Raw genomic sequence first — 18,792 nt, forward strand, 5'->3', positions numbered from 1 at the left:
TACAGAAGCAGTTATAAATGCTTACATTAATAAGATCAAAAGTCATTCCTCAATGGGAAAGTGGTCAAAGGATACGAATAGTCCTCAAAAGAAATGCCAACTATTAGACATCATACAAATACCACTCTGAGTCACCATCTAGGGAAATAAAAAGTAAAACAACAAACGGTTTCCCGACACCATGAATACTGACAAAGATGTCACGACAGAAGATGGAATGTCCATGTCTGATGGGGGAGTGGGAGGGCAGTAGGGAAGAGAGGCCCAAAATTACAGGGATCTGATCCAACCATTCTGGAAAACAAATTGGAATTATGCTAACTAAGCAAGCAATTAAAGGATTCACAGCTTTGATCCAGACATTCCACCACTAAGTTTATATTCCAAAGAGGTCAAAGAAAGAAAAGTGTTCCACACCTAATCAAAATATTCATTGCAGAACTTTTTTTTTTAATGGAAACAAAAAGCTGGAAACAAAGTAGATGTCCATCATTTGGGAACTAGCTAAATAAATTGCTTATCTGTGAAAATAATTGTGAAAATAATGAAGTGGGGGCAGCTAGGTGGCACAGTGGATAGAGCACCGGCCCTGGAGTCAGGAGTGCCTGAGTTCAAATCTGGCCTCAGACACTTAATAATGACCTAGCTGTGTGGCCTTGGGCAAGCCACTTAACCCCATCTGCCTTATAAAAAAAAAAGAAAAGAAAATAATGAAGTGTACCATAAGAAATGGATATGAAAAGTACATAAAAGTGAATTATTACAAAACAAATAAGCAGAGCCAAGCAAACAATATAGACAATCACTACAATAATGTATATGAAAAGAATGATGATAAATTTTTAATTAAATGCTGTGAAATTATAATGACCAATCAGTCTCCAAAGAAGGACTAGACAAAAACACCTCACTCTCACTTTGCAAAAATAGAACCTATGTGGGTGTGACACTACAGATAATGTAGGATGCAGGTGATGTTTGCTGAATGATTTTTCTCTACTATATAAGGGAAGGCACTGGGGGGGGAGGGGGGTGGGGATCAACAAAGGGATCAAAACAGAGGAAAATGGAAAATGAAAGTAATAGAAACCCAAAAGCTATCAATGGCAGTTTTATATTTCAAAGAACAACAGAGAAAATTAATGAGAATGTGAAGGACAAGCAAAGGCTATTGAAGGATATTGGCCAAGATCTCCAAGAATGGACAATTCTACTCAATGCTATTCTTTTTTTGTAAACATGGTTTTCATTTCTGGAACCATCAAATAATGTTGAATAATCATATGATAATGGCATGAAAATTCTATTAAAATTAACCTGTGCTTGGGGCAGCTAGGTGGCACAGTGTACTGGCCCTGGAGACAGGAAGACCTGAGTTCAAATTCCGCCTCAGATACTCAATAATTACCAGCCTAAGAGATCTTGGACATGTCACACTTAATCCCATTGCCTTGCAAAAAAACAAAAAAGAAAAATAAAATCAACCTATGCTAAATGCTTATACCATGGAGGGCAGGAAACCATAAGAATCTCCAGAACTTATTTATTGAACCCAATATTTTTAAAAACTGCAAAATTGGACAATGTGATTTAAAAAAAAATTTGTCACATTTCCTCCAATCTCACACTATTTCCCACAAATTTAGACAACCTGAATCTTAGAATTTGAAATAAAACATAGCTAACAAAAGGGATCAAGAATTTAGAGTCAAAGGTGTTTAGAGGTGAATATTTTAGAAATGAAGGCACCAGGACCAAGGGAGAGGAATGACGACCTGCCCAGTGTTAAGGTAATTCCAAGCAGCCTCTAGTTCTAAACTGACCGTCTTCAGACTCCAGACCACCTCAATTAACAAACAGATGAACAATCAAATCCAATGTTATTGAATTTATTACCATTTTATTCCAATTCCTTAGTTGATTAACCCCATAAGGTTAAAAATTCCACCTAACAGACCTTTTCCATATCAGCAGGTTGGAACTGTCAGGGTCCCCTGTATTTCAGGGCCAGAGAGCAGGGAGCCAATTCCTCTGAGTCTGCAGGCAGGGCCCATTTGTCCTGGCAGCTGAGTGGGCCCATGACATTTCCTGATGTAACTATCAAGTCCAGAGCAAAGGCAATGAAACACAACCTGTTACTCCCTATTGGCCAGGGGGTGCTAAGTCAGCAAGACCAACATGGCCTAAAGGTTTGACACAAGGGATTTTATTTTGTTTGGAATGCAATTTTGCTTACATCAAAAGGAGGTCTATCTTAAAAAAAATTTTCTTACAAATGTGGATAATTGTAAGCAATATAACCTGAGACAAAATAAACTTAAACAGAAAGAAATAGACAATTAATAATTACTCTATTTTTTAAAAAGATGTATTCATTAAGTTAGGGGTTAGTAAAGGGGAAGCAGGTATGGCTATAGATCAGGATATCAAGTTCTCTAGCCCTAACTCTGGGTTCTTGGACAAATCCCTTCTTTGGGTTTTATTGAGGTTCACTACTGTTCAAATGAAAAGGATGTACCAGATGATCTCTAAGGTTCCTTCTAACTACGATCCACTGACATCACATCTACCAAAAAACACCAAGAAACACAAGCTAAACTAAAATCAAATACGCCAAGAAACTTACATCACAAATCAGAGACTTGTGGCAAATAAAAGAAGTTAGGTTTGTGAAAGAAGAGTAAAAATTGAGCCAAGAGTGGCAGGGAAAGGGTCAAAGAGAAATGAGGGAGTGATGGGGAAAGGGGGAGGGCAAGGAGATGACTCCAGGTACCTAGGAAGAGGCCAGACACAGGTTCATCCTAGCGATGTCTTGGGACCCTTCAGACTCTCTTTGTAAAACACTACATCTAGAAGAATTGTCAGTAGTTTTACCCTGAGTCAGGGTCATACAAGATGGGCTAATGTTATTTGTCATTATGACAGAACAGCCAAAAGAGAGAAAAAAGGAGGGACAGAAGAGTCACTGTGCTCTATTCTGAAGTCCTGGGTGCAGATCTGAGCCAGAAAGTATTAGGAAGGAGCCGGACAAAATGAGACAGGTCCAGGGGAGAGGGACCATTAGAACAGGGGGCTTGAAATTGCCACCATTCTGGTCAAAAAGTTCTTAAGATGCCGACATGCTACTAGGTAGTCTCTATCAAAAAGTAAGGATGCAAGGAGAGCAAATCACAGACCCTAGACAGGAGACTTCAGGGAAGAATTCATCTTGTTCAGCCCAGTCCCAGAGGCAGCCCAAGACCCAAATGCAGCTTCTCAGATGCTGATCTTGGGAGCAAGAAGGTCATAGGTCAGCTAGATGAGATTCTACAGTTGTATACAGAGGACCACTCTCTGATCCTTCAAAACTATCGCACTAGCTTTCTGTCACTTGTAATTCTAACAAGGGGAAAAACTTGCATTTGTAATTCTTATGTCTAGAAATGGTCAAATGCTAACAATTTTGTTAAAGAGTTTCCCATTCAAGTACAACCAGCCAATGCTATCACCAAGTCTAGAAAGTGTTTATTGGATTCTTCCCTGTTTTACCAGGAGACAAAGTGGAGAAAGTGTGAGTCTTCTCTGAAAGAAGGATTTTTGGGGGTAACCTTTGGAGAAGGAGATGGAGGAGAAGAGTGCAGAAGGGGGAGAGGGTTCAAGAGACTTAAGAACCCTCAACTTTGTCTGAGACTGGCTCCATTGATCTTCAAATGAATCCAAAGAAACAGAGGTCAGATTTGAACTACAAATGAAGCCGGTTCTGCTCATTTTTTTAAAATGGGAGTTGATTTCACTCTAAAGTTCTTTCTTGATCAAGGGATCCCAGCAATCCACTAACCTCAAAGAGGAACAAGTGAGAAATAAGCCTAGGAGGAAGTCAAAGGAAATGGAGCGGGCATAAAAATGAATTCTCTTCTCCAAGCATAGAATGCTTGTTGACTGACAAAGAAAGATCAGGTGGAGTCAATCTGCATCCAGGTTGGCTTTTAAAAGGCCGGGAGCCTTGGCTCCAACCCCAGTAAGATGCCCTCCCCAGAGAAGACAAGACTTTTGTACCGCTCAATGTCAAGCACCACCAAGCTAACTGAGGGGGTGACTATAACTCTCTGAGAGAGTGGGACAAAGTGCCAGGTTCCAGCTCACCACAGCATCAACGACCTTCTGGATAGTCTCAGCTATAGGGACCACAAACACACAGGCCCCTCTCATACATACTTAGCTCCTGCCATCACAGGACTGGGGCCCAGACTTACAATTTCACTGACACATGGGTGAAAAAAGGTGATCTCCTAGGGAAGAGTAGCAGCATCTGCACTGAGTGGTCAAGGGATCCAATCAGGGTCCGAAGCAGACCTTGAAGCCAGGTCTTCCTGGCTCCCAAGCCAGTTCTCTACCAAGACCCACAACCACCCTGACGTGATGGCAAGAGAGTCCTGAAGGAGCCAGGCAATAGCTCCCAGACAGTGGTGACACCCTCATCAGACCACACCCCTAGCAGAGCAACCCAGCTGGGACACCAGAACTGGGGAGGGACCCTCACAGGCCGGAGTGGCCTGATGTCTCTCTGCTCACCTCCAGCCCTACATTACCAACAACCCATGTCCTTTATCATCAACATTATGGTGGTTCAGTTGTCGCAGTCGTGTCTAACTCCTTATGACTCCATCTGGGGTTTTCTGGGCATTGACACTGGAACGGTTTGCCATTTCCTTCTCCAGCTCATTTAACAGTTGAAGAAACTGAGGCAATTAGGATTGAGTGACAGTAAGTATGTGAGGTCAGATTAGAACTCAAGTCTTCCTGACTCCACACCTAGCCCTCTATCCACTGAACCACCTAGTGCCCAGGCTATATGACCCATGCCCATCACCATGTCCTTTAGGCACCTTATCTCCTGTCTCCCCCAAAGTCTGCCATCTCCCTAGCTTTCTTTCACTCTTCCCACAACCCAGGTCCCCAACAGTGCCTCTTCTCCTCCCTCACAGCCAAACTCTCACCAAATCTTGCCCATCCTACCTCCTCAGCACAGGCCCCCTGTCTTCCTTTCTCTCCATTCACAACACAAGGCCAACATTCTAGTTCAAGTTCTCATCACCTCTGACCCAAATTACTGCAAGAGTCTCTTCATTGGTCTCTCTGTATCCAGGCCACACAGTTACCAAAGAGACAGCTAAAGCACCCTGCTAGGCCCTGCCTTACTCAAGAAGCATCAGGGGTTCCTTTGGCCTTGCCTTTTGCAGGCTCCTCTTTGGCTTTCAAAGACCTTCATAATCTGGCTCCGGATTCACTGTGCATGGCTGCTCTTCACTGTTTGAAATTCTAGGCACACTGCCTCCCCCTTTCCCTAGGTTGTCCCCCATTCCCAGAATGGGCTCCCTTATCACCCTCTGCAGGGTCGTCTCCTAGAGGAAGCCTCATCTGATCCCAGCTCCAAGGAATTCATTTCAATATATTTTGCATTTCATCTTCTGTGGACATGTTGTTTCCTTCTCCCACCCCCACCAAATGGAAACTATTTGAGGGAAGGTGCTAGATTGTCTTTCTATCTCCAGGGTCACCCAGAACATTTGACACAGAGCAGGAGATGGGGAGGTGACCAAAGACCAGGCATCTTCAGGATGTGCTCTAAGAACCAAAGAAGGAACAGATGCAGAAGGGAGAGGGAGAGGATGACAGCAGCCTAAAGTATCAGAAGGGTTTTTTCATCCTCATTTGGAAGAGGGTGATACTTTTGTTCAAGGCCAGAGGACAGATTAGAAACAACCAAATCACCTTTAGGCTCTAGGGTTGGGAAAACTTCTTAGCAATTTGGAATAGGCCCAAAGGGCATGAATGGCCAGTGGGAGGAGGCAGGGGGTCTCCCCACTCACCCTCCTGGAAGTCTTGAAGGGCACGGTAGATGGTAACTTGCCATCTATATTATTGAGAGGATTCTTGGATATCAGCAGGCTGAACAAGATGCTCTGCAATCTCCTCCAACAACAATGAGATAATGCATGGTTCTGTCAATTGCCAGAGGAGGGAAGGAAGGGAACAAAGACCCGTCTGAGGGGGTCTGCTCAGGGTCCTAGGATTCCAGCTCAGACTCCAATTCCCCAAAGGGAGATGGATAGAGAGGAATAAAGAAGTCAGAGGGACTCCAGCCACGTGGGAGCAGATTCTTCTGTAGAGCCTCAGGGACCTCAACTGGAGCTTCACCAAGACTGGAAGCCAGTAGCCCACTGCAAGACCGAGTGAACCATCATCATTTTGGTTTTCATTCTTCAAGAGGTGAAAAATGCATCAGGTTCCTACTAAACTTGGGAGCCAGCTCTTTGGGTCAAAGAAAAAAAACGTCAAACTTTGAGCTATGTAAACGTGAAAAAAAAATTAACTTAATCCCTAAGATTCTTCATCTTTCAAATGTAAAGGATGTACTTTTCAATCTATCGCGAAGGAATCAGGGTATGCTGGGAGAGTAGAAGTGAGGAAGGAGAACATTCTGGACACAGACAACAATGAAGGCAAAGCTAAGGGGACGGTGGTGAAGTAAAGCACCCACATGGAAGAACAAGTGTGGGCCAAGTGGTGAAGGACTGTAGACACCAACAGTTGACTAGATTTTCTCCTAGGGGCAGCAGAGAGCTACCTTAAGCAGTTGTGTGGAAGAGGAATCTGAAATGGGGGAGACTGGAGGACAAGAGACCCAGGAGCAAACCACTGGAACAGACCAAATATGAAGTGATTAGGGTGTGACATAGGGTGTTGGCCATGGGACTCCAGAGAAGGGATTAGTTTGGAGGGGGAGGCAGAAACAGTAAGATTAGAGAAGTATAAAAGACCAGTCAGATAATCAGAGTGGGGACAAAAGGAACAGAGAGAAGGGTACACATGCAAAACATATGATGGAAGCAGAACTGATAGGATTTAGCAATGTGGGGGGGGGGGGGACACAAGATGAATTATACAGTTCTTCCTTCCACTTCACAGGGGTTAGGTATGCCACGCCCCAGTGAGCTGGAAAATCTGTGTACAATTTTTTGGCTTTCCCATCATACCAGACAAGAAATATGAATTTTTTTTCTTTCTCTTTTCTAGGATAACTTATTGTAAAATCTGAGTTAAACATTCAGTCATAAGCTCTGTGCTGTCTGCCCTATCATCTGAAGTTTCTGTAAACTCCCCCAGAATTCCCATTTAATTTCTTCTGCTAACTCACAATACATCAAAGCCGACCTGGGGAAAGTCACACTGTGGACGGGATAATTGTACTAAACATCAAATTTCTGAGGATAAGGATTAAATCTGTTTTTTAGATGCAAAAACCAACTGCAGCTGAACTGGCCTCTGGGCTACTGTTCTCCAATCACTTCCCCATCTCCTCACCCTAGCCTCATTTGATGCTCAGCCAGGAGGCCATCTTTTTGCTTCCCCCATATATCAGTGACTCCTCAAAATCTCTTCCTACATCCTATATTTATTCATTTGTGACTATCCTCCTCCTCCAGGAGAAAGGATGTTCCTTAGGAGCAAGAACTCACTCACGAGACTTCAAATCCAGCAAGCATTTAAACAAACGTTCATTTGTTTGGTCAAGTTTTTCAGTGATGATCTATGATCATCAATATTCCTCCAAGAGTCTGGTTGGGGAGATGAGTCTTCATTCTCTCTTCTCAAAGAGAAGACCCTGAATCAGATGTTAAAGTTATGATCCCTTTAGCCAAAGCACATTATTAGCTCCCTGCAAGGTTCTGGCATTGAGAAGCTGAGGAACTTTTAAATCCTCCACATAATGGTGACTTCTTCTGAGTCACAAGAGAATATGTTCCTAATTTTGAAAGCACTTATATCAACTATTGGTTTCTCTCAAAAATGCATTAGTCACTAATGCTGTCAGTTGGCAAAGGTTAAAAATACTGTACTCCAGTACCATTCACATAGCCATTGCTGTAGGAAGCTTCTAATAGTAGAATGATCATGAAATGATTTTAATTTAGACTCAAATAAACTTACTAAGAAATTCCACAGAATTATCCCACAAAAGAAATGAAGGGACCTGTCAGCATCTGACTGGATAACCAAACAAAAAGGTTTTTGTATGGTTATTCATTTTAAGGGAGAAAATGGTTTTAGGTGGCTTTAACTTAAAAAAAACTAAAATAAATTATATGAGTGCAAAGTATCTAGATAACAAACTAAAATATACCATACCACCACTAAGACCCCCATCATGTAGTCAATCAAGATTTTGATAGCCAATGGTAGATACTGCAGCATACAAAGTAAACTTGCATGTAACTTATGTTTTAAGAAACAGGTCGCATAGTATAGTTGAAAGAGAATTAGATGGAGCATCAAGAGACCAGGATTTATGAAAATGTCTTATAACTGTTGTGTCCCCCACTTCCCACCCCCATTCTAGCTGCCGAGTCATCCTTCTTCCTTTCTCCAGGAGCTCAGCAGCCAATTTGGTTGTGGCTGCCTCAGAAGAGCTCAGGGTCTGCTCTCCCATTGTCCTTTTGCTGAAGAGAGAGATGGTCAGAAGTGGATCTCCCCACCGTCAACAAGTGCTCTGCTACTCCCCAGCCTCTCCCCACTAGGCCTGAACCCCTCCTAAGCCTAGTCTTCATTTTCACCAAGATCTACAATTCCTCTACCCCTCAGTACTTCAAATTCACTTTCCTTCCTTCCCAGTCTTGACTCAAGAGTTACCAATTCAACACCATAACTGGTCCCTACTCCTGAGTGGCTCCCATACCCTTGTCTTTAGTCCTGCATTACTTCTACAATCTGCCTACAATAAGCTACCAAATGGAGCCCAGAATAATACACCCACCCTCATTTTTAGAAAGGCAATTCATTTATTCTTCTCTAATTGACTGCAATCTCATTCCCAGAAGAAGCTATTCCAAACCTCTTCCCCCTCCAGCCTCCCATGCCTTTCTCCTCACCCTACTCTCCCTGCTGAGGTCGAGGACCTGGAATCTTAACTTAACTGAGAAAAAAGTAGACCATTTACTGTGAGCATTCCCAAGTCTTCCCTCCTTCTACAAGTCTCTCCAGAGGTGGCCCTTCTCCTTGCCAGGCCAACTCCTACATGTGTGCCCTTGATCTCTTCCCCTCCCTTCTTTTCCAGCAATTGCTCCCTCAATCATTCATTCATGCCTTTCCTACTGCTTCAAATAGATCCAAGTTCCCTTCACTCCTTAAAAAACCTTCACTAGTCACAACTATGGCCTCAAGTTATCAAGTTCTCTCTTGCCCCTTCTAGAAAGAGCCATTTATACTCATTGCACTTATTTCCTAATTCCTTTACAATCTGGTTCCTGACTCCATCACTCAACTGAAACTGATCTCTTCAATTTCCATAACTTAACTGCCAAATATGATCTTTTCCTCAGTTCTCAGCAATTCTTTAAATCTCTGCCACCTTTGCTACAACCACTCATCCTCTTTCCTTTTTGTAACACTCCTTGCTCCTGGTTCTCCTCCTCTCTGACCATTCTTTCTAGTGTCCTTATCAAAACTCTTTCCTGGGCCCTCATTTCTTCTCTCTGTCTCTCTCTCTCCCTCTCTCTCTCTATGCTGAGTGAAGAGATCCTCACAACCTCATCACTTCCTAACTCTACAAAGACAATTCCTACCCTTTCTTCCTCCATGAGCTTCAGTCCTGAATCTCCAATTGCTTATTGGGCATCTCAAACTCAGGAGATCCAAAACCTACTTCTCTTCTAAATTTCCCTCTTTGTGTTGAAGACACAGGATTTGGCCAGATTTTCAAGTTACAAACCTGGAATTATCTTCTATTCCTCACACTCTCTCTCACCTCCATACAGTGAATTAATTGCCAATTTTTTCATTTCCACCACTACAAAGTGGATAGAGAATCAGGCCCAGAATCAGGAGGACCTGAATACAAATCTGCCCTCAATCACTTACTTGCTGGGCAAGTCACTTAATTCAATTTGCCTCAGTTTCCTCATCTATCAGATGAGCTAGAAAGGAAATGGCAAACCATCCCGATATCTCTGCCAAGAAAAGCCCAAATGGGGTCAGACATGACAGAAATAGACCAACGAACAACAAAACCCCCACGCCTCCCACCTCTGGTCCCTTTAGTTTGAACAGTCATTTCCTCTTGACTGGACTACTGAAAGGCCTTTCAAATTAATCTGGTTCAAGTCTCTTTCTTCCCCATTCCAATTAATCTTCTCTACAGATGACAAAGTGATTTTCCTTCAGCCCAGCTCTGACCATGTGATTTCTTCTACTCAACTCCATTGGTTTCCTCTAAGATAACACATATACTCCTGTTTGGTTTTTAAAGCTCTTTAAACTCTGACCCCACCATATCTTTCCAGCCTCATTAAATATGAGTCCTCTCTCCCCGCTGTACGGTTCTGCTAAGTCACCTTTTCTTTAAGGCTCCTTCTCCTGTTCCTCTACCTTCGCACCTCTGTACCAACCCCCCATGTACTCCCACCTCATACCAGTCTTTCTCTCCATTCATGAGGCAAAAAGCACTATTTCCTGCAGAATGTCTCTCCTGAGGCCCCGACTGCTCATGTTCTCCCTTCTTTCTTAGCTAATTTTTTTGTATTTTTCTTCAGGTTCTTAGATATACATTTATATAATTATCTATCTACCTACATACATATTTATATACATACATGCACAGATGTCTCTATCTCTATCTAAAATAAGAGCAAGATGCTTCAGAAAATGGATGCTTCTTGAAGGCAGGCATTATTCTAATTTGTCTGGGTATACCATGGACCTAACACAGTGCACCTACCTGACCTGTCGAAGCCTTGCCGATGAAGTAAACAAGGCATTATTGGATTGCTCTTTGCAAAATGATCGCTGGGAATTTGTGAACTTGGAGAACTAGAAGAATTTTGGACCTTCTGAGTAGTCACCATAGGAACTACAAATCTTCAAATGATGTGTAAAATACCTGTGGCTCCCTGTGTGGAACGGCATTCAAAGCCAGTTTAAGCCTCACAAAGAAAGTCAGTCTCACTTTAGAACCAAACCTTGGTTTTGCTCCCAAATAGCATTATCCACCCTTCACAACATTCTTTTACTTTATTTCAAATGTCTGGCCGCCTCCTAAAAACAAATTCATTCGCAAAAGTCAGTGATTTCCTGTATCCAACTACTGGAAATTGCAATGACTGGGAATAGCCTAGTAAACTGCTGCACATAGATATAAGGAATTACCATAATTATCAAAATAAATACATTGAAATATGGGAAGATAAGATTAGCATGCTCCGGCACAATAAAAATGAAGAAATCTTTCTCCTGCGACAAAACTCAGGGTAAATAGATAATGGTAATATCTGTCACCACCATTGGACAAATGAAGGAAGGGAGGAAGGAAGGAAGGGGAAAAGGAGAGAGGAAAGAAGAAAAATAAGGAAAGAAACGAGGGAGGGAGAAAGGAAGAAAAGAAAGGAGGAAGAATGAAAAGAAGGAAAGAAGAAGCATCATGGCCCAACTAGAACTGGTCAGCTGGGTCCCCATTGGGGCAGCTACTACTATTTTACAGGTTGTCGTTTGTTCTTTGCTCTTGAAGAGGACGATGACATCAGGAAGGAGATGCCATGTCTTGAAAGTTAACTGGATTTAAATGAGGGAGGGCTGTGCAGTATCACCAACCTCACTCTCTCCTCTGTAGCCATCTGGATCCAGTGGCAACAATGATCAAGTGAGACTTGGGCTGGAACCTATTATTGGCCAAACAATTAAGAATCAAAGTGATTTGGATTTAAGGCATTTTATTTTTTAAAAATAAAATAAATGAGTGCCTTCCAGTAAAGCACTAGACAACTGTGATATTAGTGTAGGGGTAATAGAAGAGTAGACACTGAAGATGAGACATAAAGGAAGCAACAAGCTCTATGTGGTAGAAGCAAAGGAGTGAATTGCAGGGATGAGGACCAGACTGCGCAAATCGTCTTAAAAAGCTCTTGGGTTACTTGAACATAGATACACAAAACAAGGCAACTGACTGATGGATAGATCAAAGGAGAGATCCAGATAAGCCCCTTCCCAAAATCAAAGGAAAGAAAGATACTTTCCTCCAGGAAGGCTTTTAGGAAGAAAGTGGCGGCACCTGAGCAGAGGATCATGTGGTCAAGTGGGTGCGGCTGCACATTCCAGACCCAGACAAGACTTGTGCCTGTTGGTGGAAGACAACAGTCTGATGAGCTCCAGGAACAGCTGGAAGTTTAACAGCAGAAGAGGTATGGAGAACATGGGACTTAAAAGATTGTAGGACTAAGGAGGAGCTGGAAAGGAAATTGGAAGTCATCTATCCAGTCTCCCCTTAAATTTTTAAGGTTTATTGATGTCTTTTTTTTTAAAAAAAATCATTTCCAGAGGTACAGAAGAAAACAATTTAACTATATCCAACCCTCACCACAACCACATTTGTCAGAGTATACCAAGCCTCAGCACCTGTCATCCCAATCTTCTCTATATATGGAGAAGCAGGGATTATTTCATCCTTTGACCTTTGAAACCACTGTTAGTTACAGGATTTAATCTGGGTCAGGTTACTTTCATCATTGGGCCTACTTCTCTCCTAGTTCTGCTGTAGTCACTCTATAACATTTCATAGTCAGTCCATGTTTCTCTAAACTCTCATTTCTTGAGACACAATAATATTTCAAACCATTTCAAGTATTGATGTGTTCAGTCATTCATCACCCCACCAGCATCACTGATGCTTTTTCTCCCCAATTTCTACTAACTTCTACTATGAATATTTTGAAATCTACAAGATTTTCCTGTCTTTTGGAGTATATAAAAACCCAACGGAGGGATGGATGATGAGCCAAAACATAGGAATAGCCATGACTTTTCTCCCATAAATTCAAAATGTTTTCCAGAATGGTTCGGATTTTTCACAGTTCAATCAATCGTGTACCTGCCTATATTCCTACAAGCCCTCCAACATTATTTCCATCTTTTATTATCTGCACCAACTGGAAGGGTACGGGTAAAGCTGCAGTATTTTAATCTGCAAAATGAGGGTGCAAATGACCTGCATTTTAAAGATAAGGGAAAAAGCCTAGAAAAGGGTAAACAACATTTCCAAGTTCATAGTAGTAGAGCCCAAATTCAAATCCAGTTCTCTTGACTCCAAATCCACTGCTCTTTCCACTCTTCATGGTCTATTTATATATTTGAGTCCTCTTGTCTAGAGGATTTCAACACTGTGCTGAAGTGGGCAACTGGAGTATAAATTGAATTATAAAATTTAAATTGATCAAAATATAATGGAAATATTTAATAAATTAAGAATACAATAAATCACACAAAATATTACATTTCAAAACTAAGTCAATATGAAGCAGACCAATCCTTCTGTATGGATCAGTGTTTCCAATGTCTACTTTTGAGTTCTATTTGACACGACTTCTCTAGTCCTCCAGTTATGCTCTTTAACCAAAGTGTGAGAAATGGGTAGGTCATTTAATCCTGAACCTCAATTTCCTCCTCTTCAGAAAAGTTAAAAATTCATGCCCTCCTCCTCCTCCTGGGAGAAAAGTCCTTACAGGGACACCAGGGCAGTCCTGGCCTAGAGCTTAAGATCCAAAGATCTTCCATGGCTATCAAACCTGATCCACTTCATAGCTAGGAAGTTCATTGGACCCTGCATGTTTCAAGGACACTTTTGTCCTACTAGTGATGAATGGGCAGTGATTTCTCATTTAGATCCCATGATTAAAGGTATTGCTTAAAACTCATAACTAGGGATCACCATTCCCTGTGGGTCGATCACCTACTGACATGGAGAATTCATGAAAGATGAGGATTCGAAATCTCCATTTTACTATACCAAGCATCACATGGTCCAGAGCAATGATAATATAGGTCTAACCTAGTACGTGGCTTTCTATTTATAAAAAGTAACTCCTCTAAAGACCAAGGTTGCCAATTACTTAAATCTACATAATATAGCATTAGCATATTTTCAATTAGCAATTCCAGGAATCCTAGTTTCAAGGATTGCTAACAACTTGCTACAATAACAGGCTAAGCTGTGAGTTCTATTTTCCCATCTGAAAAAAAAAAAAGGATAAGATTTGTCCTACCTGCCTCACGAGGTTATTATAAGGGTAAAATAAAATACTTCATTTGGATGTTCTGTACAAATTGAAAGGTTTGGGTTTTTTTGAAATAAAAGTGAACCAAATTGACTAACTCAGAAAGTAGTTCCAGATAAAGCAAGAAGAAGAGACAGGCATCAAATATCTATTTGCAAAGATTATGGTTATAAAGTATAATAAAACTGGAAAGCAATAGGATTATTCCAATACTCTTTCTAGAGAAATGATAAAATATTGAGTGTGACTCCTCCTTTCAATGGTTGAAGCTATGTTATATATCAGACTGCTGTTTTTGAATGACAACTGAATAAAGGAAAAGATTCCCGAAAAGACAAATTCTGAAATGCAGTGAACCCAAGAAATCAAACCTTTGTTCTATAGAGTTTCTTCATTATATCCATGTCAGTGGGACACAGTAGGCCTTGAAAACCAACTAAAGTTAAGAAAACAGAGACACTATGATTCTGTACAGTGGAAAGAGTCCTGGCTTTAGGGTCAGAGGTCAGTCCTTCCAATCCCACCCTGCATATTTCCCTCCAAGGAAATTAGGTTGGGCAAATCAACTGATCTCTTCAAGCCCCTCAATGGAAAGATGAAGCCAAGTAGGCTGGGAGTTCTTTGCACTTAGAGATTTCTCTCTATGACCTCAGTTCCCTTCTCATTTAAGTCTCCTAACAAGAAAAGTGTTGAATCCTTGTCTTTTTTTTTTTCCTCTAGTTTTCATATCAAGAAACAAGGATCGGGTTGGCTAGGTGGCACAGTGGATAAAGCACCGGCCCTGGAGTCAGGAGTACCTGGGTTCAAACTAGGTCTCAGACACTTACAATTACCTAGCTGTGTGGCCTTGGGCAAGCCACTTAACCCCGTTTGCCTTGCAAAAAAAAAAAAAAGAAACAAGGATTATGTAAGAGTGATATACATATGTATATTTTATACATACATATTTATATCCATATCTATGCATATGTAGATTTTAAATTAATTTTTATCTAAATTAAATACTAGAACAAGTATTTCTAGTTTCATGGGATCACATATTTAGTTAAGAGTTGGAAGAAACTCCCAGTCCAACTCCCTCAATTTACATATGAGGAAACTAAAGAATAACAGAGGATAAGTGACCTGCCCAGGATCAACTTCTAATATCTGAAGTAGAACTGGAACTCAGGTGTTCCTGACTTTAGGTCAGAGATTCTTAAACTGGGGTTCATCGATAGATTTCAGGGGTCTGTAAACTCAGATGAGGAAAAAATTACATCATGACTAACTTCTGATTTTTTAGCATTCCTTCCAATTCCGTATAAACATTATCCTGAGAAGGAATCCATCAACCAGTCAGACTGCCACAACACCTTGCTCCAAATTGGAATTCCCCAGCAAGGGCTTTTTTAAAAGAAACCTGGCTCTGTGGCTCTGCTGGTGTCAGGAACCACCTCACTGCAGAGAAGCAACGCTCTAAGTTGGTCTTAGCTGCAGATAAGGCTGCCAAAGCAGGTAGCAGAGGTGGCACTTGAAGCCCCTCTGTCTGGCCTCCTGGGCCGGCTCCTCCAGCTACTCTGCCAATATCTACTTTGCCATGATGCCTCCAGTTCACATTGAGGTGGACCCAGAAACCAGCTATGCTCCCAGCTTCTCCACTACAGGAGGTCTTTCCTGATGCTCCAAACTGTAACTGCCTCTACCAGCCTTCCTCTCTCCCAAATTACTTGACACTTCATTTGAATTGCTCTCTCCCCCCACAATAAAATAGATGTTCCTTGAGGACAAGTATGGTTTCATTTTTGTCCTTTTATTCCCAGGGACTGGTAGGCACTTAATTAGAACTGGCTCCACAGGGAAAAGGCCTTCAAATAATTTTAGTTGTGGTTGATTAGCTCTGGTCCTGACTATCAAGTCAAAGAGAGCTCAAATGTTATGCCAATCTATTAAATAAGCTATCATTAATATTACTGTTATTCACCTCCTTAGGCCTCAATTCTTTTCTAATCATGATGTTCACCGAATTGGGCACCCATCCCAAAAGGATTTTAATGTATCACACACTTTCCCTTCCTATTACTTTGGGCAAAATATGGAGATGACTAATCCAATACAAATTTTGCAATCCAAAGAAATTTTCTATGGAACTAACCATTCTGAAAACTATTTCCAAGACTGTCTTGAGGCACTGCAAAATTGTCTCATCTGTCCCAGTTGTATTCTCTCAGGAGGCAGAGCACTTGGACCTGTTTTTATATAAAGTGATTTAGATATAACCCACGAAATCTTATTTTTGTTTTATGTGGCCTTTGGCTATATTCTTATATAGGAGTAGTAATTGAACAGTCCAGGAACAATTAAAATTCAATGTGGATATCTTGTCATCTTAAGAAAGAAAAACCTGAAAAACTCAAGATTCAGGGGTGGCTAGGTGGCTCTGGAGTCAGGAGGACCTGAGTTCAAATCTGACCTCAGACACTTCATAATGACCTAGCTGTGTGGCCTTGGGCAAGCCACTTAACCCCATGGCCTTGCAAAGAAGCAAACAAAAAAACAAAACCCTGAAGATTCTAGGATTCATCCCGCACCCTCCACAAAGGTTATCTGTACCATCAATATGCAAAAAGAAAAGTTGGCTTTGTAGACTACCTATTATGCTGTTAAAAAAAAATACCAAAAAAAAAACCCTTGGGAATCTTTCTAATCCCTAATCATCCTTATCTGACTGCATACCGACAGCAGAAACTGAGATGGAGAGGTTAAGCAAGTCCACATCACATGAGTTAATGATGGATGGAGAAGGAAAAAGAACTCTGCCAGACTCCTCATTAATCCTCACCTCTCCTCCCTCAATTCTAGGAGTCTAATCAAGAGCTGCCCGCTTTCTATATTAGCTGATATCGTTGCTACTTCTGCAGGATGCCACCACCTGAATCAGACAACTGGGGGAGGAAACAGAGGCTTTCCAATGTGCCGGGGGCTAGCCCTCCCTTGGCAACCTGACATCTCTGAGCCACATTCACTCCGGTCCCTTCTGCAGAATTTATCAAAGTTTCTCAATTCTCCAAACTGCTTTAAGGAAATAAACCGAAAAGGGGCTGCCGGGCTCTCTCAGCTCCCTTGGCCTGCGTCGCTAGGACAAGTGAAGTCACCTCCAGGTACTTCCCAAGCGCGCGGCCCTCATACACCTACGGGCCCCCGTGGCCTTGGCGGCCCCGGGCCGGGCCGGACCCCGAAGTTCCCCGGGCTCGGGGCGGAGGGGCCCGGCGAGTCCCACACAAGGCCGGCCAGGCCCGGGGCGCCCGGGGAGCTCCGAGCCGGGCCCCGGCCCCGGCGACATGGGCGGCCGCCTCCCTCCAGGACCCGGCCCCCGAGCGCCGGGCTGCGGCGGCGCCGCCTCCACCGGCAGGAGGGGGCCCCGGCCCGGCCCCCGGGGGCTCCTTCACGGGGCCCCCCGGCGAGGGGGCGCGGAAGGCCGGCCCCGCAAGGTCACGGCCGCGGGGGGCCCCCGAGCCCCCACCTGCGCGCGGCGGCCCCGCCCGGCCCGGCCCCTACCTGGAGGACAGGGCGGCGGAGCAGCGCACCCAGGGCCCCAGGTCGCACAGGGCCCGCGCCGCGGGGTCCCGCTCCTTCTCGCGCTCCACGTGGTAGGCGTACAGGGACAGCAGGATGCCGGCGGCGCACACGGCGCACCGGGCCGCCCGCTCCCAGCGCGGCACCGACACCCGCAGCACGGGCGCCGCCATCTTCCGCCGCCCGATCCTCCTCGGCCGCCGCCGCCGCCGCCGCCGCCGCCTCAGCCGCCGCTGCCCTCCGTCTCAGCCACCGCCGCCGCCGCCGCCGCCCGCCGGGCCCGATCCAGCCTCAGGCCGAGCCCAGCGCCGGCCCCCGCCCCGCCCCGCCCCGCCGCCGCCTCCCCGGCCGCGCCGCCGCCGCCGCCGCCGCCTCTACCGCCTCCGCCGCGGCCGCCGTTGCCGCCGCCGCCGCCGCCGCCGCCGCCGCACGCCACCGCGCACCATTGGCTCAGCCGCCGCCGCCGGGCCCCGCCCCCTGACGGCGTGCGGACGGGCCGGGCCGGCCGGGGAGGGGGAGGAGGCAGCGCGCGCCCCGCCCCCCGCGCCCCGCCCCCGGCCCGCCCCCGGCCGCTGCAGCCAACCCGGGCTCCGCCTTCGGGAAGGAGAGGCGGGGCGGGGGCGGGGCGGCGCCGCGCCCCAGGGGCTCCGGGCCCGACCCCGCTGCCACGGCGGCGCCCGGGCCCGGGAGGGGGCTCACTGAGGCCGCGCCCAGAGCCGAGCGCTGACCCCGGGGCCGCCGGCCCGGCCTCCTGCCCGGGAAGAGCGTTCTCCTGCCGCCCCGCTCCCTGCGCCTCCTCCCCTCCCCCACCCTCCAGGTGCAGAGCATCCCCAGTGCCCCCTCCCCATCCTCCAAGTTCAGAGCATCCCCAGTGCCCCCTCCCCTCCCTCCCCCTCCCCCGTCCTCCAAGTTCAGAGCATCCCCAGTGCCCCCTCCCCTCCCTCCCCCTCCCCCGTCCTCCAAGTTCAGAGCATCCCCAGTGCCCCCTCCCCTCCCTCCCCTCCCCCACCCTCCAGGTGCAGAGCATCCCCAGTGCCCCCTCCCCATCCTCCAAGTTCAGAGCATCCCCAGTGCCCCCTCCCCTCCCTCCCCCTCCCCCGTCCTCCAAGTTCAGAGCATCCCCAGTGCCCCCTCCCCTCCCTCCCCCTCCCCCGTCCTC

General features: G+C 44.9%; 1 protein-coding gene across 1 annotated transcript in view; it reads right to left on the minus strand.

Annotated features, from left to right (window-relative positions):
- The window catches only part of VKORC1L1 (vitamin K epoxide reductase complex subunit 1 like 1), a 53,557-nt gene extending 35,705 nt beyond the window's left edge, over positions 1-17,852 (minus strand). The window contains exon 1 of the mRNA XM_074189312.1: positions 17,616-17,852. Within this exon, the coding sequence (XP_074045413.1) occupies positions 17,616-17,806 (191 nt within the window). The 5' untranslated portion in view covers positions 17,807-17,852. The remainder of the gene's footprint in view (positions 1-17,615) is intronic.
- Between the last annotated feature and the right edge of the window lie 940 nt (positions 17,853-18,792).

The sequence above is a fragment of the Macrotis lagotis genome, chromosome 5 (assembly GCF_037893015.1).
Source record: "Macrotis lagotis isolate mMagLag1 chromosome 5, bilby.v1.9.chrom.fasta, whole genome shotgun sequence".
Classification (NCBI taxonomy): domain Eukaryota; kingdom Metazoa; phylum Chordata; class Mammalia; order Peramelemorphia; family Peramelidae; genus Macrotis; species Macrotis lagotis.